The sequence below is a fragment of the Lithobates pipiens genome, unplaced genomic scaffold (assembly GCF_037356315.1).
Source record: "Lithobates pipiens isolate NorthernLeopardFrog02 unplaced genomic scaffold, aLitPip1_a1.2 Scaffold_19, whole genome shotgun sequence".
Classification (NCBI taxonomy): domain Eukaryota; kingdom Metazoa; phylum Chordata; class Amphibia; order Anura; family Ranidae; genus Lithobates; species Lithobates pipiens.
The window spans coordinates 219,968,258-219,992,788 of record NW_027507764.1 but is presented as its reverse complement, the minus strand read 5'-3'; the positions used below and the strand labels follow the sequence as shown (position 1 = coordinate 219,992,788).

At 44.8% G+C, this 24,531-nt stretch overlaps 1 protein-coding gene across 6 annotated transcripts in view; it reads right to left on the bottom strand.

Annotated features, from left to right (window-relative positions):
• Positions 1-24,531, bottom strand: part of PDE1C (phosphodiesterase 1C) — a 1,119,495-nt gene that overhangs the window by 134,174 nt on the left and 960,790 nt on the right. For all 6 annotated transcript variants that reach the window (XM_077491703.1, XM_077491702.1, XM_077491705.1 and 3 more), the window contains one exon: positions 7,236-7,364. In XM_077491703.1, the coding sequence (XP_077347829.1) occupies positions 7,236-7,364 (129 nt within the window). The remainder of the gene's footprint in view (positions 1-7,235; positions 7,365-24,531) is intronic.

The window sequence follows — 24,531 nt, the reverse complement described above, 5'->3', positions numbered from 1 at the left end:
AGCAAATCAAATTTAATGTCCCTGCACAATTCCCTAGATGCTCGCAGCCCAAGGTCATTACCCCTTACATGCACCACCAGGACATCGGGGGGCCTATCCAACCTAGCAAAATGATCAACCTCAGGGAGCACCCGCGACCACAGCATCCCAGGAACCCCGATCCAGCAAACCTTCACCTGGTCCCTCGGGAAGCCCAATTGGCACCTGTCCGGCCTAACTTCCACCCTCTTTGCTCCCCAGAACACGCAAGAGTGGCCCAGGATCCACACCACACATTCTGCACCTGTAAAAGAAAATGACAGTCCAGAACCCCGAAAGGCCCTGACATGAACAAAACCACAAAACACCAACACGAGAAACGAAAAAACACATACAACACATGATCAAAACCTACTGCTAACCCACCCAGAGCAACCTGACTCAAAACCATGGACCACCCTCCTTACAACAAATGAGGCCACACATACGACTTAAAACGAGGTGACTACCATCGCCCTATGCGTTTCACCAGCTCCTCCTCCACACCCCAGCGAACCGCCTCAGTGGCCTCACCAATCCGGAATGAGTGAGAAGAGTAGTCCTTCACCTCCACACCAGCAGCTCGCAAGCACTTATGAAATACGGCCCCGAACTGGAATCGAGACAACAATGACCCATCTTGATGAACCAATGGCCCCGGCGCCGACCCCATAACCATGAACCAATGGCGCACCACCTGAACTGGACACCCGCGAGCCCGGGACTGAAGCCAAAACCACCCACTTTTTTTTCCAGCCTGATCCGTCTTGGAATGCCCAATATGCATAGAGAGGACCTCCCCCCAATACGCACATTTTCCAAATCCATGAAAACAACCCCCCCTTTTGTTTGGACACGCACACCAATTCACTGATGTGAAACGCCCCGAAAAATTCCAAAAGAAATGTCGTCCTAAAAAGAGCGGCCTCATAACTGAAGAGAAAACTCCTTCTAGGGCGTTCGCAATAGTACCCAGTAACTGGAAGGACACCGGGCGGCGCCGGTCCTGTACCACCTTACCGCTACGGTAGCCCCGTAAGACCCTCCTCACCAATGCTCGTTTGGTAACGTCCTCGACCCCCGACACCTGAAACAAAAAGGTCAAGCCTGCCATTTTTCTCCCCAGTTTAGCCAAAGAAACCCCATCTTCCACATTTTTCTCAATGAAATCCAATAACAAACCCAAACGTTCTTCGTCTGAAGAACACCCACCCTTCTCCGACTCCATAGCACGCCATTCAGACCATACCATCTCGTACGCAGATAAAGTAGCTGTGCATACCGAATTCCGAAGCAAACCCACTACTGTTTGAAAACGATGTCCCACAAGTACGCTGGGCAAGGAATTCCGTGCCACTCCGCTTCCGGTGCCAACACACGAAATTTGTCCCACTGTTGACGAGACAACGCATCAGCCACGTTATTATTTACACCCGGCACATGCACAGCACAAACATAACAGTTATAACACAAACACTGTAACACCAAATGCCTAAGTAACTGGACGACCGGAGGAGACGAAGCCGATACTTTTGTTGACCGCCTGAACCACCCCCAGATTGTCGCAATGAAAACGCACCCGTTTGTTCCTGAAATCCTGTTGCCAAAGCTTGACAGCCAAGACAATCAGGAACAGTTCCAAAAGCACCAGGTTACCCAACAACTCCGCCTCCCTCCACGAATCAGGCCAACTACCGGCACCCCATTAAACTGTTCCAGGAACAACAGCCACACCTGCAGGTCAGCCTTATGATCCTTAGACAGCCGCACAAAATGATGCGGCGCCCGAATCCCGGATGTGGCCGCTGCCAGACGCCTACAAAAAATCCTGCCCATTGACATAATGCGGCAGGCAAAATTCAGTTTGCCCAACAGTGACTGAAGGGCGCGCAGTTGAAGCTTGTGTCCACCGAGAGCCGCTGCTACAGAAGTCTGCAGGTCCTCCACCTTGTCTGGGGGCAACCGGCATTCCATCCGGATCGTGTCAATCACGATTCCCAGGAATTTGATCGTCGTAACCGGGCCTTCCATCTTGTCCTTCGCAAGCTGCACTCCAAACTAATGAAAAATGCACTGCAACGAAGCCAATAGAGTCTGACAAGACCCTGCTCCCAGCCAGGCCGATCAACAAAAAATCATCAAGATAATGAATTATGGAGTGCAACCCGGACACGTCTTTGACCACCCATTCCAGGAATGGAGCTAAAAGACTCAAAGAAAGAGCACGAAACCGAACAGCCCATTGGTAAGCATAAATCAACAAAATACTGACCTTTCCACATGCATCCCAGCAGCCTCCAGCTGCTGGGATGCACCGGAAGGAGGCGGAAAGCTGACTCAATGTCGGTTTTTGCCAAAAGGGCCCCTTTGCCAAACCTGCGGACCCACGACACCGCCCTGTCAAAGGAAGCATATGAAACCGCACAGAACTCCCGGTCAATGGCATCATTGACCGACGAGCCTTTTGGGTAAGAAAGATGGTGGATCAACCTGAAGGAATTAGGTTCCTTCTTAGGAACCACCCCCATTGGAGAAACAACCAAGTCCACCAGGGGCGGCACCCCAAATGGACCAGCCATCCTACCCAAAGCCGCTTCCTTGGCCAGCTTAGCCGACACCACCTCCGGGTGTTGCCGCGTGGAAATCAAATTCCGAGGAACCAGCGGAACCGCAGCCAACGCGCTCTAAATAACGAAACCTACTGAAAACCCGCGCAACAAAAGATTCGCCGCCGCCCTATCATGATACCTACTTAGGAAGGGAGCCAATCTTTCCCCTTTCACTGGCGTCCTCCCTCTTTCCAGACTCACCAGACTTGCCTTTGTTCTGTTTAAAACACTTTGAGAGCGGATGAGACCCTCTCATGCCGGAAACGTCATGTGCCTCCAAACTTGCAGTTCCCCTCATAACTGCCAGCAGAAACCTTTCCGCTTTCCGGCCGATGACGACAAGGTTCCCGCACCGCAACCAGCCCCCCCTTGAAAGGGAGGGCCGGATGTCCGCGCCTGAGTCATCAAACGCATCCACAAGCTAAAATCCATGTGGTCCCACCGGATGGAAGGCCTAACCGCCTTACGCTGCCTAAATTGCTCATCATAGCGCAACCAAGACAACCCACCATAAACGCGCTGCGCCTCACCAATCGCGTCGGCATAACAAAAAAGCGCCGAGCATTGCTCCGGAGCCTTTTCCCAGATAGCACTCCCCAAAATATTAAACGCTTGGAGCCAATTTCCAAACATCCTGGGAATAAGCCTGTACCGCCGTTTCTCTTCTTCCTCTTTCTTGCTCTCATCGGGTTTAACCTTATCCAGATTAAACTTTTCCAAGGGCAAGAGGGAAAACATACTCACCCTTCCAAATGTGCTCCTTCACTTCCGGCTTGAGGTGGGCTCCCAGCGGGCCCTTGAAGCATACATACACTTCACATTTGGCCGCATCCGCCAAATGCATGCCATCCGCGTTGCTCGACTCCTGCACCTTGTCCGGGGCCTGCCCTGCACCCCCGTTAATCCCACTATCACCCCGCAGCTGCACTACTCCTGGCGGGGGAGGCGGGGACACACCCGCCCCCTCCCCTTGACCTGCAGCAGATGCTGTACCTAGCATCGCAGTCCCCAACCCCCGCGGAGCGGCCATAGGTGCCACCCCCAAGCCCTTGCGGGGGAAGCTCCCCCTGCGGGACCTGTACCCACCTCACACCGGGCCAGCGCCTCGATGAACCCGGCCAAAAAGGCTTGAAGGAAGCCAGCCACACCTCCACCCGCAGCAGCCGCCACCGGTACTGCCTGCTGGGTAACCCCCCTTAAACCAACCTCTGACACCAAGCCCCCCGGTACCCCCCAGCTTAAACCAAGACCTGTGAGCAACCCAGCATAGACTGATCCCCCTTTCCCTGCACTGACAATGAAGACTGCACATTAAACAGAGACACAGGAGATGAACACTCACCAGGCTGCCCCTCCTCCGCAGATCCAGAGCCAGGATGCCTCTCCACGCTGCCAGGCTGTGTGTGTCTTCCTCCGATGAAGAGAGCTCCACCTCAGAAAAGTTCCCCGGGTCAGTGAGTGTGCCCTGTGCACAGCACGATCCCGGCGACATCCTCCGGCCGGTGACGTCACTCCCAGCCGCCGCTCGACAATGCTTCTTCTCCCCCGCTGCTGTCCAAACCCCATCATGTAGGCCCTCCACCTACGCTGCACTACGGCTCCTGGCCTATACTTAATACTGTTTGATGGTTATGTATAAAGCTAAGTTCTACATGTTAGCCATTATCTATTGTGTCAAACAGAAATATAACATCTCTTCTTGCATGGGTTGTGGTAAAGCACATTACTGGAGGAACCAAGGATGCTACTTTGGTGAACCATGACAGAAATTAGAAAAAAGTATGAATTGAAATACATACCATAAAAGAACAAAAGGGAGGTGACTACATCCCACTTCTGGGACATAATTTCTTATAACCAAACCACTTTATGGAATACATATATTTTTGGATCCTAAAATTAACCCTTAAAATCCTCAGGAAAGGAAAGCCTTTGAACCACAAATTATAATTCTATTTAACATAAGAGAAATGGACTGAATGTGAACCTCAGCTTTCTAAATCACTATCAGGGGAGTAACTACAGAGATCATAGGTATAACAATTGTGACCAAGCCCCATGCAACAGGGGGCCCTTGCGTCTCCCCTGTACATCTGGATAAGGGGGTGGCATATAGAGGAACCAATTCCTTCAATTTTTCTCTTTCAGCTGCTGAAAGCCTGCTTTTTTTTCCTCTCCTTCTCACAGGCATTCAGCAGCTGCAGGAGGAAAATGAAGAAAGGTTTTGCAATATGCTGCCCCATACCCCTCCTATCCAGCTTTCTCTTTTCACTGCTGCCCCTTGGCCCTCACTCATCCCCCCCTCCCCTCCCTCACCGGCTGCTGTGGGGAATGTGTCAGGATGGAGAGCAGGGAAGGGGCTGTTAAATATGTAATTTACTGGCCTCTTTTCTGAATGGACAAAGTCAGTGATAGGCACCAATCACTGACTATGTCCATCCATATCTGAAGCATAGTAAACTGTTTACAGAGCTTTTCCTGTCCATTCATTCTGTGTAGCTGAAGCTGCAGAGATGGAGAGGGCCTGGACCTGCTTAGCTCCCTGATATTTCACCCGCCAATGGTGTAATTGTAAACAAAAAAAATACAAATAAATATAGTATAAAAATAAAAAATAAACAAAACGCCTCTGATTACTATCAGATAGTTTTATGACCCACCTCTGTGCCTCTTCTCCCATTCTATAGCCCACATCACTACTCCTTATTGGACAACCTTCTCAATTTGTTTTACCCTTTGCATGTTTTGTTTTTTTTCCCAGAGAACATATTAGCAGATTGCTTTTAGAATTTTTTTATACCTAAAAAGGGAGTAGATCCCTAAAGCTTGTCCTGAAAATGTAACTGTTACTGCAAAAAAATAAAAAATTGTGCGATAATATTATTACAGTCACCTTCCAAAAATATTGCAAGAGCTTTGTACAGGCATTAGTGATGGAAAAATCTACCCAGTTTTGATTTGCCGTATGGTTTCATGGATCTTGTTTGAAGTTCTGCAAGTCCCACTGAAGTTTGTGGTGTGGATCTTGATATTAAATTCTATCAATTTTTAACGCTAATTTACAAACTAAAAAACCGATGGTCACTGCTTTTGGGATATGTAATAATCCAAACCATTTTTTTTTTTAAATATTAGACAGATTGTAACATCACAGCTACACCTCTCTACCTATGTTTCATCCAATCAGAGAATATGTTTAATTCACAGGAAAAAAAATACAAGGACTAGACCAAAATTTACTGGAATCAAAGATAAAAATTAGGATAAAGCAGTGTAAAATTGGCCAGCAGTAGGACAGTTTTTATTAGGGATAGTAGGCTCAACCTGTATTTATGGGGATGGGGGGTGAGGTAAATAGATTGTGAGATACAGCAGCAAGCTGTGAACACAAGGTAGGTTCAAAAAACATATGGTCAACTTTGAGCACCCCAAACTATCAACATAGAATAAAAATAAAAAATAAAACAATAAAAAAAATGAATTTAATCACTTGCTGACTGTGCTATAGCCGTATGGCAGCTACAGCGTAGTCATACAGTTCTGGGAGGGCATCTATTGACGTCCTCCCAGAACCATGCCCGCTGCAGCACACATCCTGCATGTGATTGAGGTAAAGGGCCAATCACAGCAGCCCTTTACCACACCATCATCCTTTCTCCTCCTTTCTTCCCCTTGTTTCGTTTATAGGGCTGAGAATTTAAAGGTGAAAATTTGTTTCAGAACAGTAACTCACATAACCCCCCCTATCTGCTTCCATTGGAGATTTCAATGAGAGCCAGTATGCCTACTGTCTCATTGTTAACAAGTAGGCACTGAGAATCATCTGAAAAAACTTGGCCAGAAACAATTAGAGCTCAAGAGTGACATATTGCCCTCCTCATCATCTGTTTTAACCCCTAAAGTCTGCACCACTGTGGTATTGCCTGCTGAATGTGACAGGGTTGGGGGGGGGGGGGGATTTTTGTCATGCCACAACGCAAAGCATCATGGCCACATCCCATCTGCTGCCCTTGCAGCTTAAGTTGGAATGGTTGGGGGTTAAAACGTGGCTTAACCACCCATATTTTCCTCCCCCCAATGTCAAACATAAACTTAAAGTTTCATCTCAAGCAAGGAATTTAAGTGCCTGTTCACACTACCGCGACTTGTCAGGCGACTTAGCCGCCTGACAAGTCGCGCTCCGTCCTGTACTATGGAACCATTCTAAGTCGGAGCGACTCAAGTCGCTCCGACTTGGAAAAAGGTTCCTGTACTATATTTTGGACGACTTCAGGCGACTTGCATTGACTTCTATACAGAAGTCATTTTGCAAGTCGCCGCTGAAGTCGTGTGCAGGTCGCGTCTGTGTGTCGCGCTGCAAGTCGCGTCGCCCCTGTGTGAACGGGCACTAAGTCTGAGTCACAGCTCTCTCTAGGGGCTCATCTACAAATCTCTATATGGTCAAGATTGGCCGGATAATCAGCACAAGGTTATCAAAATTATGAAAAAATGTATGTAATCATTGACTATGCTATAAGGACCACAAATGTAGACAATACACTTATGTCTTCACAATGGTATTGTATTCATAGACAAGCTTACACAATATATATTGCTTACACATCTCACCTCCAGTCATCCTTGGACAGGTTATAGAGAATATTCATTTCTTCATCATCCTGCAGTAAGCGATATGCTGCACTTACATGATGATTTTCAAGTACAGATCGATCATTATACAAAATGGCAGAATCCGATCTGAAAAAAAAAAGAGGGGACAATAAATAGACTGGACAGAAGGTTATTTGCCAGTGGTTTGCACTTCTATCTCTAAACAGATTGACACAAATTTACTTTAAATTTCACAGATACATTTTTTAATGAATATGAAGATTTTCCTTGTTTTGTAAAGCAAAGAAATATGAAACTCAAACCAGTTGACATTTTCCAATTATTTTCCCCTTAAAATAGTTTTTAACCGCTTGCCAACTGCCTCACGTAGTATGGCAGCAGAGCAGCTCTCCTGCGTTGGATTGTGTACCTAGTACTTGATCCAGCACTCCCGGGTTGGGGGCGCCATGGCTATACTTAGGCCGCGTACACACGGGCGGACTGTTCGCCCAACCTTGTCCGCTGAACAGTGTTTGGGCGGACAGTCCGCTCGTGTGTGGGCTTTCAGCGGACAGTTTCAGCGGACAGTTGGACGGACAAAGTCTTTCGGAAATTCCGAAAAACTGTCCGCTGAAACTGTGTTTGAGCGAACAGTCCGCCCGTGTGTGGGCTTGTCCTGTACTTTCGAAATGAGCGGACTGTTCCCGCTCGGAAAGTCCGCCCATTTCGAGCGCGTGTACAGGTAGGCGGGGCCCGCGAAGGAGACGTCGCGGGCTCCGCCGCCTGGAATGGGCTTAAAGGGGAACCCCAACGCCGAAAAAAATCGGCGTGGGGGTTCCCCCCAAGTCCACACCAGACCCTTGTCCGAGCACGCTACCCGGCCGGCCAGGAAAGGGGGGCGAGCGAGCGCGCCCCCCCTCCTGAGCCGTACCAGGCCGCGTGCCCTCAACATGGGGGGTGCCTTGGGGAAGGGGGGCCGCGCGGCCCCCCCACCCCAAAGCACCTTGTCCCCATGTTGATGAGGACAAGGGCCTCTTCCCGACAACCCTGGCCGTTGGTTGTCGGGGTCTGCGGGCGGGGGGCTTATAGGAATCCGGGAGCCCCCTTTAAGAAGGGGGCCCCGGATACCGGCCCCCCACCCTATGTGAATGAGTATGGGGTACAATGTACCCCTACCCATTCACCTGTGAACTAAAGTACAATAAAAAACACAACACAGAGAAAAAATATTTTATTGCACAGCTCCGGGGGTCTTCGGGGGTCTTCTCGCCGGACTCCTCCGCTATGTGTGTGTAGCTCTTTTGCTAGCGGAGGAGTCCGGCTTTCTTCCTCCCCGCCGCCGGCCTCTTCTCCCGACTTCGGGGGTCTTGTCCCCCTCTTCGGTTCTTCTGCCGGGCCACCGCGCCTGGTCCGGTGGCCCGGTCTTCTGTCGCCGTCTTCCGTTCTTCTGTCGCCGCCTTCGGTTCTTCTGCCGGGCCACCGCGCCTTCTTGTAGCTCTTTTACAGGCGGTGGCCCGGTCTTCTGTCGCCGCTGTCGTCGCCGCCGCCTTCCGTTCTTGTTCTTCTTCTTGTTCTTCTTCTTCTCCTGGAGATGTTGACTCGACGAGCTCTCCGGCCGGAATGCCAGGGACACGCTCCGCTGCCACTTATATAGTGACAATGGGGCGGTGTCACATGGTATATGTCACATGGGTTGGTCACATGGGTTGATGTCACATGGGGACTATGACATCGTAAGGGGGCGGGGTCACCATGTGACCAACCCATGTGACATATACCATGTGACACCGCCCCATTGTCACTATATAAGTGACCGCACAGCGCGGCTCTGGCATTCCGGCCGGAGAGCTCGTCGAGTCAACATCTCCAGGAGAAGAAGAAGAACAAGAAGAAGAACAAGAACGGAAGGCGGCGGCGGCGACAGCGGCGACAGAAGACCGGGCCACCGCCTGTAAAAGAGCTACAAGAAGGCGCGGTGGCCCGGCAGAAGAACCGAAGGCGGCGACAGAAGAACGGAAGACGGCGACAGAAGACCGGGCCACCGGACCAGGCGCGGTGGCCCGGCAGAAGAACCGAAGAGGGGGACAAGACCCCCGAAGTCGGGAGAAGAGGCCGGCGGCGGGGAGGAAGAAAGCCGGACTCCTCCGCTAGCAAAAGAGCTACACACACATAGCGGAGGAGTCCGGCGAGAAGACCCCCGGAGCTGTGCAATAAAATATTTTTTCTCTGTGTTGTGTTTTTTATTGTACTTTAGTTCACAGGTGAATGGGTAGGGGTACATTGTACCCCATACTCATTCACATAGGGTGGGGGGCCGGTATCCGGGGCCCCCTTCTTAAAGGGGGCTCCCGGATTCCGATAAGCCCCCCGCCCGCAGACCCCGACAACCAACGGCCAGGGTTGTCGGGAAGAGGCCCTTGTCCTCATCAACATGGGGACAAGGTGCTTTGGGGTGGGGGGGCCGCGCGGCCCCCCCTTCCCCAAGGCACCCCCCATGTTGAGGGCACGCGGCCTGGTACGGCTCAGGAGGGGGGGCGCGCTCGCTCGCCCCCCTTTCCTGGCCGGCCGGGTAGCGTGCTCGGACAAGGGTCTGGTGTGGACTTGGGGGGAACCCCCACGCCGATTTTTTTCGGCGTTGGGGTTCCCCTTTAAGCCCATTCCAGGCGGCGGAGCCCGCGACGTCTCCTTCGCGGGCCCCGCCTACCTGTACACGCGCTCGAAATGGGCGGATTTGCCTCCGCCTTACGTGGGCGAGTCCGTTCATTTCAAAAGTTGAGCGAACTGTTTGCCCAACCTTGTTCGTCAAACAGTCCGCTCGTGTGTGGGCAAGTCCGCTCATGCAAATTTTGAGCGGACTGTTTGATGAAACTGTTTGCCGAACAAGGTTGGGCGAACAGTCCGCCCGTGTGTACGCGGCCTTAGACTCAGTATAGCCAGGAGTCTGTTCACAACTGTTAATATATCCAATAAACACTTTTGAAAACGGTATTATGCTATGGGAGCAAACTTTTTCTCTACATGTGGAAGAGAAAGAGGGGCTGAACCTTTAAAGGATCAAAGAGAGGAGAGGTACACACAGGCGTGGTAGCATACACTGTGAATGTGGAATACCCCTTGGAGGGGTGAGTGCAACACCTTAAGGGGGGCACTATAAGAAGCACCAGCACGGGTTTAAAGTTAAAGAAACCCACGATTGGTGAGCACTTTGCCACTTTACAAAAGACTTTGCTGTGGATTTAAAAGAACCGTGCATTCAAAAATTTTTTCATAATTTTTATCATTAATTCATTGGAGCACTAGTCACTTTATATAAGATTGCACACCAATTTTCACCATATTCTTAGTGTACAGTATATATGTTGTGAATTGCTAGCTAAAACATACTAGCCATAGTTAAAGCACCAGTCACTTTATTTTAGCTTTATTAAAGAAAGTCCATATTAACCTTTACTAAGCATACCACAATTGGGCTTTGAGTCATTGATACCAATATTAGAGCACATAGACTTCTATCTTAAGGTTTAATTTACTCCTAAGAACAGCACCACACCTACTATTTTAACTCATTATTCACCATACACTGCACTTGGGTGGCTGTATTTGTAGGGGCAGCAGTTCAATTTACTACCTACAGCCATTTGTGTGGGACCACTTAAAAACTCTGTTCATTTTACGTGATAGACCAACACAAAATGGCACATAATTGTGAAAAGGCATGAAAATGATAAATGTTTTTTACAAATAAATATCTGAAAAGGTGTGGTGTGCATTTGTATTTAGCTTTCTTTACTATGAAACCCATAACTAAAATCTAGTGGAACCAATTGCCTTCAAAAGTCACCTAATTGGTAAATAGAGTCCACCTGTGTATAATTTAATCTCAGAACAAATACAGCTGTTCTGTGAAGCCCTCAGAGGTTTGTTAGAGAAGATTAATGAACAAACAGCATCATGAAGGCCAAGGAACAAACAGGCAGATCAGGGATAAGGTTATTAAGAAGTTTAAAGCTGGGTTAAGTTTTATACAAAAAATCCTGAGCTTTGAAAATCTCACAGAGCATTGTTAAATCCATCATCTGAAAATTGAAAGCGTATGGCACAACTGTGAAACTACCAAAACATGGACGTCCACCTAAATTGACAGGCCAGTCAAGGAGAGCATTAATCAGAGAAGCAGCCAAGAGGTCCATAGTAACTCTGGAGGAGCTACAGAGACCCACAGCTTAGGTGGGAGAATCTGTCCACAGGACGACTATTAGTGGTGCACTCCACAAAGCTGCCTGGAAGAATGGCAAGAAGAAAGCCAATGTTGAATGAAAACGGGACTTCTTATGGCTTTCTGTTTGTGAGAAGCCATGTGGGGGACACATCAAACATGTGGAAGAAGGTGCTCTGGTCAGATGAGACCAAAACAGAACTTTTTGGCCTAAGAGCAAAATGCTATGTGTGGCATAAAACCACACTACCTTGAACACACCACCGTGAAACATGGCGGTAGCAGCATCATGTTGTGGAGATGCTTTTCTTCAGAAAGGACAGGGAAGCTGGTCAGAGTTGATGGGAAGATGGATGGAGCTAAATACAGGGAAAATCATAGAAGAAAACCTGTTGAAGTCTGCAAAAAATTTGAGACTGGGGCGGAGGTTCACCTCCAAGCAGGACAAGCACCCTAAACATACAGCCAGAGCTACAATGGAAATTGGTTAAAAAATACAGAAAGACTATGATAAAACAAACACTGACAATAGCCCAATTACACATAGTACTATTTCATTTGCAAGATATAATTTTATCGGACATTGGAGTGAAACTGCTTTGTATATGTAGCATCCTTTCTGGTGTCCAACATCCAGGATAAGTCCTAGCAGTACCCAACATGTCTCAGGTTCAAAATCCTTTCATCATGGGTAATTTTATATTATATAGGAGGATTTATATTCTGATAAACAGAAAAGGTACGATATAGTTTATGATGCAAGACCACAATTTAAACAGGCATGATGAGCATAGTGCAACTCAATTCAACAGAGGCAGAGGTAGGGGAAGGGTAGAGAGGAAGGAGAGGGGCCCAGAGGGAAAAGAGAAGACAACCTACCTAAACTAGGTGAATGACACCGTAATCAAAACAAAAAATAGTAATATTGCAGCAAGAGTAAAAAAATGGTAGTGTAAGTGGATGGCACGTATGGAGGTTTTAATTCAACCTGCACACCTGGAGTATTTCTGGCCCAGTGGGGGAAGATCAAACAATCTGGTCCTTCCGATGGAAGTTTATATAGGTATAGACACAAAGCTGTACGAAAAAATGGGAAAAGCGGTTGACGATTGCAGCAGGGACAAAAACGTTTTGCGCAAATGTTAGTGCGTAGTCATTACTATTACAAAGCATATTCATGTGTTAGAATGGCCCAGTCAAAATCCAGGCCTAAATCAAATTCAGAATCTGGGGCAAGACTTGAAGATTTCTGTTTACAGATGCTTTACTTCCAATCTGACAGAGCTTGAGCTATTTTGCATAGAAGAGTGAGCAAAAATGTCACTCTCAAGATGTACAAAGCTGCTAGAGACACACCTAAAAAAACTGTGTGGTTCTACAAAGTATTGACTCAGGGGGACAAATGCATGCCACACCTTTCAGATATATATTTGTAAAAAACAATTTAAAACATTTATCATTTTCCTTCCACTTCACAATTATGTGCCACTTTATGTTGGTCTATCACATAAAATTTACATTTTTGGTTGTAACATGAGAAAATGTGGAAGATTTCAAGAGGTACCGTATGTAAACCAGGCAGTACTCTGTTATTACAAGTAAATATACTAATACACAAACCAAATAACTAATAGATATAAATAAAGCTGAGTAGCTGCCAACATAAAAAGGGGTTCAGTGGAGCTGTGTATAAAAACCTACATCGTTCACCTGACTCCATACCCTTGATGAAGTCGCGTGATTTGTGGCGAAACACGTTGGGAGGAGGCAGGTGACATTGCAGTTGAGACCGGAAGTACTATATGTGAAGCAGTTTGTCCTGATTTTAAACATTTTTTTAATAAACAATTTATTGGACTACTACATCATGGAGATTCCTATATGTTGCATGTGAACGGTATATGGAGGGAAGTGAGGACCTGTCTAAAGATATCGTTGGTATCTGTGGAAATCTGTCTGGCGGTCCCAGGAGTAGGAATTCAGTGTTTGGTTCCTGGAGACACATATTGCATACAAGCCCAACTAGACCTGTAGGGGTCTTTACCTGAGGTGAGAGGCTGGGGTAAATTACTGGCGCACTACGGATGGTGGAAGTTGTATATGATCTGGATATATTGGATTCTATTTTCCTTCACACAAGCACTTATATTTATTAACTTTTTTCTGATTGAAGCTCCTTTTATATATTGCATTATCACTTCAGCCCAGGAAGGCCATTTTTGGTACGTCGTACCAAAACAAAATTGACATCCTCTTTTTCCCACAAATAGAGCTTTCTTTTGGTGGTATTTGATCATCTCTACAAAAAGACTGATAAAAAAAAATCTATAAAAAAATAATTTCTTCCTCAGTTTAGACCCACGGGCACGCTCCCATGGCCACGTGGTGGGTGCGCTGGCCTGCGATGGAGGCACGTATGGGTATGCCCATTTGTGCAGCCGTTGCATTCTACCGACATACATCTTCGTGCAGCGGTCGGCAATCGGTTAATTTATTTACTGTGTGAAAAATTATTTGGCAAGTGAGTATTTTGACCAAATCATCATCTTTATGCATATTGTCCAACTTCAAGCTGTATAAACCTGACTGCTTATTGGATTTAAACATATAAGGCAATGTGTATTTATGTAATGAAGGAGGGTGTGGCCTAAGGAGATCAACACCCTATTTCAAGGTGTGCCTAATTATTAGCCAGCTTCTTTTCCTCAGGACAAATGGGCCAACACAGAGATTTGGAAGACTTTTTACAATCTTTGAGTTTTCAGTCAGTTAGAGGGATGCAGCACTCTTGAAATTGCTAAGATGTCTGGGCTTGATCACAGAACCAAACATTTTGTTACATATAATCAACAGGGTCGCAAGAAACGGGTTGAGAAAAAAAGATGTAAATGAATGCCAAACATTTGAGAAGAATCAAATCTGAAGCTACCAGGAACCCTATATCTTCCAGTGCTGTCATATTGCATAACTACAACCTACCAGGAGTGCCCAGAAGTACAAAGTGCTCAATGCTCAGAGACATGGCCAAGGTAAGGAAGGCTGAAATCTGAACACCACTGAACAAGACACATAGGATAAAATGTCAAGACTGGGCCAAGAAATATCTGAAGACAGATTTTTTTTTTAAAGGTTTTATGGACTGATGAGATGAGAGTGACTCGTTTCATTGATGGACCAGATGGATGGGCCTGTGGCTGGATCAGTAAGGGGCACAGAGCTCCACTAATGCCGCATACACACAAACAGACTTTGACGGACTAGGTCCGAAGGTCTTCCCAACGGACTTTTGGCGGAGGTCCGACATACTTTCTTAATGAAATGGACTTGGCTACACATGACCGGACTAAGTCCGTTCATTTTAAATGTGATGACGTAAACGGGACTGAACAAGGAAGTTCAATAGCCAGTAGCCAATAGTTGCCCTTGCGTCGTATTTGGTCCATCGGACTAGCACACAAATGAACAGTTTTCCCAATTTTAATCTGTCAGACTTGAGTCTGTCGGATAGATTTGAAACATGTTTTATTTCTAGGTCTATTAGACTTTTGGGGAAAAAAAAGTCCGCTGGAGCCCACACACACACTATCAAATTGTCCAACGGATTCCGGTCCGCCAGACCAAGTTTGTTGGAAAGTCCGATCGTTTGTACGTGGCATTAGACTTGGATGCAAGAAAGGTGGAAGTGGGTTACTGGTACGGGCTGCTATTATTAAACATGAGCTAGTTGGACATTTTCAGGTTGTAGATGGACTCAAAATCAACTCCCAAACCTACTGCTAGTTAGAAGACACTTTCTTCAAGCAGTGGTACAGGAAATAGTTCTGCATCTTTCAAGAAGACCATGATAGTTATGCAGGACAATGCTCCATGGCACACATCGAAGTACCCAACTGTGTGGCTAGCCAGTAAAGTCCTTAAAGATGAAAGAATAATGATATGGCCCCTTTCCTCACCTGACCTAAACCATATTGAGAATTTTTGGGCCGTTCCTAAACAGGAGATTTACAGTGAAGGAAAACAGTACACTTCCCATAACAGTGTCTGGGAGGCTTTAGTTGCTGCTGCACAAAAAGCTGATTGTCAACAGATCAATTAACTGACAGACTCCATGAATGGAAGGCTTATGAATGTTATTGAAAAGAAGGGTGGATATTTTGGTCACTGATTTATTTTTATTTATTTTTATGTCAGAAATGTTTATTTGTCAATTTTTTATAGTTTATTTCATCTGTTTAAGTGAGAAAAAGAAACAAACAAGTGAGATGGCAACATTTTTGTTATTCAGTGCCAGTTCATACTTATGTGATGCAGGAACCAGCGCGATTCAAGTGGCGGTTACCACGTTGCATACAACTCGCAGGCAGTTCACATGCAAACCGCTGTGGGTGCCAATACAAAGTTACTGACACCCACAGATGGGTTAGCATATCACAGTGCGAACTGTGAATTTGGACAGGAATCAGAACTCATGGGTGTGTACAGCCATGGATCGATTCTAGTGCGGACAAAAAAAAAAGGGTCCTGCACAATTTTGGTCCAAATGTGATGCAAATTCAGCCATACAATCTGTATGGACAAATTTGCATTGCACAGATATCCCATGTGATCTGCACAGCAGTGCGGTGTGAGTCATATGCGATGTCTGTGATCGCAGAAGTGTGACCCGACCCTTAGTTATATAATACTATTAGTTGCCCGATAATTGTGCACACATAGATATTCTTCTAAGATAGTTAAAACCTCACTCTTACTTTCTGGTTTATTATTCAGGTTTGAGGTTTATTAACATTTTATATTGACCGTGAACACTGCAGTTGTTCAATAATGAAATTCATTTTCAAAAAAAATTATAAATTGCCTAATAATTGTGCACACATTGTACTTGTAAGGAGTATACTGTTTAGTTTGTTAAGTTTTTACTGCTCTCCATGACACTGGAAAAACAGATAGCAAAGATAAACTTAAGATGGAATTCCCACGTTATGGTAATACACTAAATAATAAATAAATGAAATACTATTTGATATTTAAATCACTATAATTTATACAATGTTAGAGCTGCTGCTATGGTATTGGGTTAATTAACCTTAATTAGCCATATAGTAAAAAAAACAAGTGCTGCTCTTACCCTGAATTACAATGTGCTCAATAGTGACTATATAAATTATAAAGTGCAATTTTATCCTCTGTGCTCCCCTCCTGCACTCCCCGACTCTGAGTCAAAAGGTCATCTCAATGGCAGTATCCTGATGTAATGGTTGGCATCTCATCTCTCCTATTTCCTCCAGTAACTTGTTCAAATGCAATTGCAGTGTTTCATAAAAGATTATAAAGAGATCTCCATGGTGTGATAACATTTGGACTAAATTAATAAAGATTAATACAAGTTATTACACTCACATTTACAGTTGAAATAACAGGCATGGGTAAAAAAAAAAAAAAAAAAAAAACTTGCTCGCCATCTTGGCATGTGTTCTAAACACCGGAATCACATCACTTGTCTGTCCCTGCTTCATGCAAACCATTACATCAGGATACTGCCCTTTTGACTCTGAGGGTCGGTGAGTGGGGAGTACAGGAGGGGAGCACGGAATAGAAAAATTGCACTTTATAAAGACTCATCTGCATGGACACTGTTGGATTGCACAATGAACTGTGTTTATTAAGATTAATTGCACAAGCACTGTAAATAATATTTTTTTTGCACTTGTATATTAATTGTTTAGACTTAATGTGTATAGTCACTATTGAGCACATTGTAATTCATGGTAAAAGTAGCGCTTGTTTTTTTTTTTTTTTTAACTATCTAGATAGCGAAGATAACTTGGCAGAGATTCTAAACCCATACCAATTTTACTACTTTTTTTGCTGCTTTGCTCAGAACCACTGGTGCTAGTTGTGAAACTCAATAGAGATCGTTGTGTGTAACCAGTTCTCTAAATGTGAAGACTTGGGGACAACATAAGTGTTCACTTTGCAGTGAAATTTTTTTCTTGGCTTAGTATTTGTGGTGAAGCTCTGCTGACATCCATCACCCAATCATATGCAATCAAAAATAATGTTTTTTTCTTGGAATGGGAATTCTTTGCAAAATGAGTGTTCACCATATTCACTAAGCACAGGGAAAATTCCCTTGCAAAGTAAGACTTCTCTCACAAAGTGAACAATCTATTTAGCTTTAGTAAATCAAGCCCTTCGTTTCTGCCATCACAATTCTTGGTGCTATAACATGATCACAATAAACTCCATATTGCACAACTAGCAACTCAGTAGCTGAAGAAATCAGCTTCTGAGTTTAGTACAGGGCAATGGCTGTCAGATCAACTATAGGTTCAGTGTTGGTGCAGCACATACTTGATCTTATGCAGAAAATGTGTGATATATATAAAATATTGTTCTAGTCCCAAAAATAGATTTCTGGTAAAATTTTAGGCCAATAATTCTCTGTCAAATGAACGATAGCAAGACTCTGCAACAATCATAATCTGCAAGCCCAAAAAGTCCCAGTGCCGAGATGCCAACCTTAAAAAAATCACTGCTTTGCCACGAATATAATAGTACTTACACAGTAAAAAGAAAGTCCATCAAAACAGTTCAGCATTACAATTCTATAAACATCCTAGTGAACAAAAAGCATTTGCATGTAACATTTTGAAACTGTAATTGTGGGACCTGAATAGTATCTGTCAAAGGCATGCAAGTGCAGCTTGGGTTAAATCACACTGCACCTGATATCTTAAATATTAATAGCATTAAATATAAATGGCAGCAATACAGAGTCACTTTCACTGCTAAGGATTCTCCAACATTATATGATTTTTCATTAATTCTAAGCTTATTCTAGGATTTATTTATAGTGCACCGAGAGACTGATGACAAAAGGCAGGCCTTTTCTGAATGGTTGGTTTCACCCAGACTGGAAATTGCTTACTGACATTTAAAGAATACAGGGAAAATAATAAATTTAAGGACACCATCTGTAAAACTATTATGTCAAAATGTGCAGTTATTCTTTTTTAAGAGAAAAATATAAACAATTATATAGCAATATTTTACATGGAAATACTTAGAATTTTACAAAATAACATAGATATGCTTTTATTTTATATTTCTGTGAGTTTAAACTTGGCTTTTTAAATTGTAATAAACCCATTAATGAAGGTGGAGTTGCCTAGTGAATTACAGCACCCTTCCTACTATGGGATTTTTTTTAACCCCTTATAAACATTTTATGAGCCACCTATGCTACACAAGGGTATATAGGGGGTAGAGGATCACTCATATGGATGGTGCATTGGCATTTGTTTGCTCTACAATTTAAATTTTTGTTTGTACAATATAATTAAAGTATTTTTACACAACAGTATATTTTGTTTACCAAAATAATAATAAAAAAAGTATCCTGTTATCTCACAATTCATATGTACTTTAATTATGAATAGATATGGGTTTGTGTAAATTGCAAGAAGTTGGTTTCCATTATTGATATTGGATTTATAAGGGGGTATAATAGTATGCAGAGTACAGTGATGTGTGTGTATATATATAAATATATATATATATATATATATATATACATGTATACTACACATACACAACCTTGCAAACGTTTTAGGCAGGTGTGGAAAAAATGCTGTAGAATGCTTTCAGAAATATTTTTATTTTTTATTTTTTTCTTCATTTATACCAATAAGAAAAGGAAGAGAACAATATTCACAGAGAAAGTAGACCCACAAAAACAAAAAGAGATAGACATTACATCCTGTATCCAAAATGACATACACCATTCTTTTTCTTATAATGTTAAAAATTAAACAGGTTTGTTTCTCCTCCAATTATAACCTTCATTTTCTATACATTTACTTCTTATCAACCCGGCTTGTCGATCACTTTTCACCTCTATCTATTTAAGTTCTTATCCTCCCTTTCCATAAGACCAAATGTATCCTAATCCTCCCCTCTATTTTATCTTTATATTCCCAATAACCCGACTCATAATCTAAACCCCCAACAAACAAAACCACAAGGAAACCCCCCCCCGTTAATAAAGACTTTCAAGGGACTCAAAGCTTTCCGAGAATTCAAAGGCATTCAAAGACGGGCGGACTCAATCCTCTATTGTATTCCCCAGACACACTGAGGTTTATTTACTAAAGTTGGAGAGTGCAAAATCAGACTCACTTCTGCATAGAAAACAATCAGCTTTCAAGTTTTTATTGCCAAATCCTAACTGAACCAGCTGAGGTTAGAAGCTGATTGGCTACCAGCTGCACCAGATGCTGAGTGCTCCATCTTTAGTAAATCAACCCATTGATTGCATTCTGTATAAAGGAGCTTTTCTTCCCTGATCTCCTTATCTATGTGAGCAAGCCCATATCGAATAAAAATGTTGGATGAAATGTTAGAGTAGGTTGACCCTAGATGGGGCTGCCATTTTCTTAATCCTGGTTTAATAAAGTTGGATGTGATCTGATGTAATTGTTGTAAGACATCCTTCTTTTCTATTGAGTTCATAAAGCATGGTTGAGCTTACTTTGGTTAGCATCTGGAATTACAGAGATGAGAAATGTAGTTACAGTGTTGGAGCAGAGGCATCTCTCTCTTTTTTTTCCTGCAAAGTTTCACACTGATGATGATAAATTAGAGGTCTCTTATATGCTACAGCCCTTGTATCCACACAATTTTCATAAGTGTGCTGTGTATACAGCATGTAAGCTTAGGTCCTATTTAACTATACCCTTTAAGCCCTTGCTTTTAAGAAAAGTGTGGCCACACTCTCTGTTCACCATGGCATGCTACTTACATTACATCTTGCTTTTAGTTGCAATACTTAGGGGTGCCACAGACCTTACTAGCAATACCCTTTGTGCCCTGGCTTGTTTTTAGTATCTGGTTGGCATTTTACCATCAGCACAAGGAGACTGGCAGAGGTCTCATGACATTACTGCACACCTTCTGGGTCTAGACAGTGATCCTGAGGCAAGTGTGGGGGTAGCTAGGAGTGGTATCCCAGATACTGAAAGGGAGAGGGGGTACAGTTAAGCTTTTTGGGTCTGGTCACTGAATGACCTTGTCACACCTCTGCTGCTACACCACTACACCAGTACTTTTTATAATTGAATACACAAAACAAATATATCTAATGGAATAAAAACTGCTAACTAATAAAACTATGACTTCTGGCAAAAATAAGGAGATCTCAAAAACCCACAACACCATTTGATATTGTCAGTAAATGTTTGCATATCGCTAGACAAATATATATACAATCATGGAGAAGTCCTTATAAAATAGCAAATATGGAACTTATTAACTGCTAAATACAAAAATGTTTGTGTTTGTTAAAAAAGAAGTTTGGGGTTTATAAAAAGCAAGCATATTGTCACATACCTGGTCCTAAAACCAAAATGCAGAGAGGGTTCTCCTTGCGGCTGAGTGCTCAGTGCCCCTGAAAGTGATAACAGGGGACACGAAGCCCAAAGAAGCAGGGGTTGCCAGCTGTGCAACAGATGAGAGATGGTGGTGTGGAAATTTTCTCTGCACGTAAATCCCAGATGAGGTGTGCAGTAGGACCCAGGAGATCTGTAGGTGGTGCAGACTGTACACACCAGGAACCAGGTTGCAATAGTAAGTGCTGCAGGCTGGAACAATAAGTGAATACTGTAGATAGGTACAGCAGGTGGGTACCAAGGTGGATCACAGCAGAAGGTGTAGTCGGGGACAATAGCAGAGGTCAGAAGCCAGTTTTCAGCAGATCAGGTATCAGAATCGTGTTTCGGCAAGCCGGGGTCATACACAGGACAGATGTCAGAAACCATGAATCAGTCCGAGACAGAAGTACAGCTAAATCACACTTGTTTAATAATTAAAGTAAATAGAACAAACTTAGTGAAAACATAGCCAAAGTTCGGTAACCGAAACGGATAGTCATCCAAGCCAGAAAGTCAGGGATCAGTGTAGTGGAACAGCAAGCAGGATCTGGAGCCAGAAGAGATGTCAGCCAGGCAAGTCTTTAAAAGGAATGCAGGAGATAGTCTCTGTGATGTTGACCAAGGCGAAAGCAGAGATCCTCTGGGCTGGATGGCTTAAGTAGGCAGGACTGACGAGCAGGATGTCATCAACAGGTGCGTAACTGTGGAGACATACGAGCTGGCAATTAGCTGACAACTAATGCGGCCAGCTCAGAGAAGGAAGGGCTGAGCCCAGACCTGACAACAGGAGACAAGAGAAGATCAGTGGGCAATCTGAGGTCAGACCTGGGAAGTTATTCAATGGGAAGCCGGGTCGGTAACAGGTGATCAGAAACAGCAGCAAACACAGGAACAGGAAACAGGAAGCTGAAGACCAGTCAGTTGTATCCATGTGCCACAGTCATCCTTTTAAGGGCCTTAGGGCGCCAGAATCTGGTGTAAATTGTGTACGCTGACACACACGTGTTCGCCATGGCAAAAGTGTGTTTGCAATACATGTACACATATTTGTGTGGGTGCGGCCATATTGAGAATTGGCTACTGTGCCAGGTCTGGGGATAACTATCCTCAGACTTGTTCCCTGAAAGTGCCCCCCTTGCAGACAGCCTCTGGATGCCCAAATGTGACACTTTGTCAGGGTTCCTATTGAATTCTTGGAGTAACCTTGGGGCATGAATATTTTCCTCAGGCTCTCACAAATTTTCTTCAAGTGGGCATCCCTTCCACTTAACAAAATACTGAATATGTCTCCCTCGTTTTCTGAAGTCTAGAATTTCTTCCACCTCAAATTCGACTTCCTCGTCAACAGTTACTGGAGGTGGCGGTGGGTCTTCCTTTCCTGGAAAATGATCTGAAATAACAGGTTTAAGAAGAGACACATGAAAGAGCCGGTGGATCTTGTAAGATTGGGGAGGAGTACGTTTAAAAGCCACAGGATGAGGAGTGCGCATGCGCGGCGCCCTGTGATGGCCGCCTGAACACAGGGCTCCGCAACGTCCCAGCCCTTCCGCTCGCCCAGCAGCTGAACGCCGCCGAATAACGCGGCGAAACGAACGGCGGAGGTTCCCACCGACACCAGGGTACTAGCGGATGCCTAAAGGGAAAGCGAGGAGAGGGCTGAACACCCGTCTCGCTGTCCTCCCCGGAGCGGCCGAAATATCTAAGATGGCGGCGGAGCAGCCGCCTCACGAGGCCCTCACTGGAGTGACAGGCTCTTCTCCCTGGAGGGACATACTTCATGCAGAGGTATGTGGAGGGGGCCTCCCACAACAGCCCCAGGGTTGTCCACAGTCCCCTGCCTCCACAATATCGCTCATCCAGCACACACTAGAAGACTTTCCTATCCTAGCTTCTGAAGGGGAACACAGATCACCACATACAGATGGTTTTTTAAATGCAGCACAGCTCATACCTCAGCCATCCCAGTCCCCTCAGTCACAGGACATGGCTGCTATGTTCTCCAAATTTGCAGAGCTACTTGATAAGGGACTAGCGCAAACGGCTTCAAGAATTACCTCTGATATTAAATCTGATCTCCACATGCTAGGCTCCCGCATTGAAAGTATTGAACTTAAGATGGATGCCACGATCGATCGAGTGAACCAGAATTCCGATCGTTTCCAGGAACTTCACGATCAACTTGAGGGGGCTTACGCCAAAATCGACGATTTGGAAAATAGATCCCGCAGACTTAATTTCCGCATCAGGGGGCTCCCTGAATCGGTAACAGACGTACAAGAAGCTGTTCATTCACTCATTAAGACCCTAATCCCTGATATCAGATCACACCGATTAGAGCTGGATCGCGCTCATAGAGCATTGGGCCCCACTCGCCAAGATGGGCTCCCCCGGGATATAGTGGTTAAACCGCACTACTACAGCGTCAAGGAAGAGGTTATGAAGAGAGCTCGGTCATCACCCCAACTACAAATTCTGGGTCACCAAATTCAATTATATGCTGACATTTCTCCCTTTACTATCCAAAAAAGGCGATCACTCAAACCATTGCTGACGATCCTGACTCAGAAGAACATTAAGTACTGGTGGTTATTCCCATTCGGCTTGAAATTTGATTTTAACGGAAAACCTCACCGCTTCACCTCATTCCATGAAGGAGAACTGCTGCTCCGCAAGCTAGGCCTCCTCCAGGTGGATCCACCGTCCCCCATGCAGACTGCCTCTTCTGGGATGGCCAAACGCCCGCCACCCTCCAGCCCTCTCACCTCTCTCTGGATCTCCCCCAAACACAAGAAAGCGAAAGACGGTCTTCCTCCTTGATAAGGACATAGTCCTATTTTTGGCTCAAAAATTTTCTTTTTATATGGGACTCCATGTGGTTTTTTCATCTCTTTTTATGGAGTCTGAACCTTGTTAGGTTCTTTGGTTGCTGGACCTTCAGTTTATTGTTTTATATCGTTTTCCAACCTTTACAACGCCTCAGTGGTGTCCAAGTCATACATCACAGTCTTTAGTTATGCTTTGCTACAGGTGTTCAGTTTTTTTTGCTGATTTTGTACTGATTGTTTTTCAAAGGGTGTTGTGGGGGCTGGGACGTTCCTACTGCGCACTCTTTCCTTTCTGGGTGGGACAGTCCCTGAGGGGCCTGTTGCATCTAGTCTGGACGTCTCCTCCGTTGCGAGGATAGAAATGACAACTTCCTTCGGTGGGAGGAGCCGATATTATCCCCCACCAGGGAAAATTGTGTCTGTTTATTTTTTTTTTATTGTCTGTTTCATTTTCTTCTTTTTCCTTCTTTCTCTCCATGAAATAGCCCCTGAAGCGGTCTCTCTTTCCCTTATGGTTCCTAGGAAAGCATGGTGGTTGTCCCCGGCGTCTCGCAGTCTGCAGCTGGTAACAAGCGAGAAGGTAGGTCATTTGGGTATCCCTACCTTCTATACCTTTCTGCTCCATGGCTAACATTCCCCACCACAAACCAATATTGCGACTAGCCTCCCACAATGTGCAAGGTCTTAATTCACCAATCAAACGTAAAAAGATTTTCCAGCATTGTCACTCCCTAAAAATTGATATCCTCTTTCTTCAAGAAACACATTTCCCGATATCTTATCAACCCTCTTTCATTCACGCAAAATTCCCCAAATTTTACTTAGCTAATTCTGACAACAAA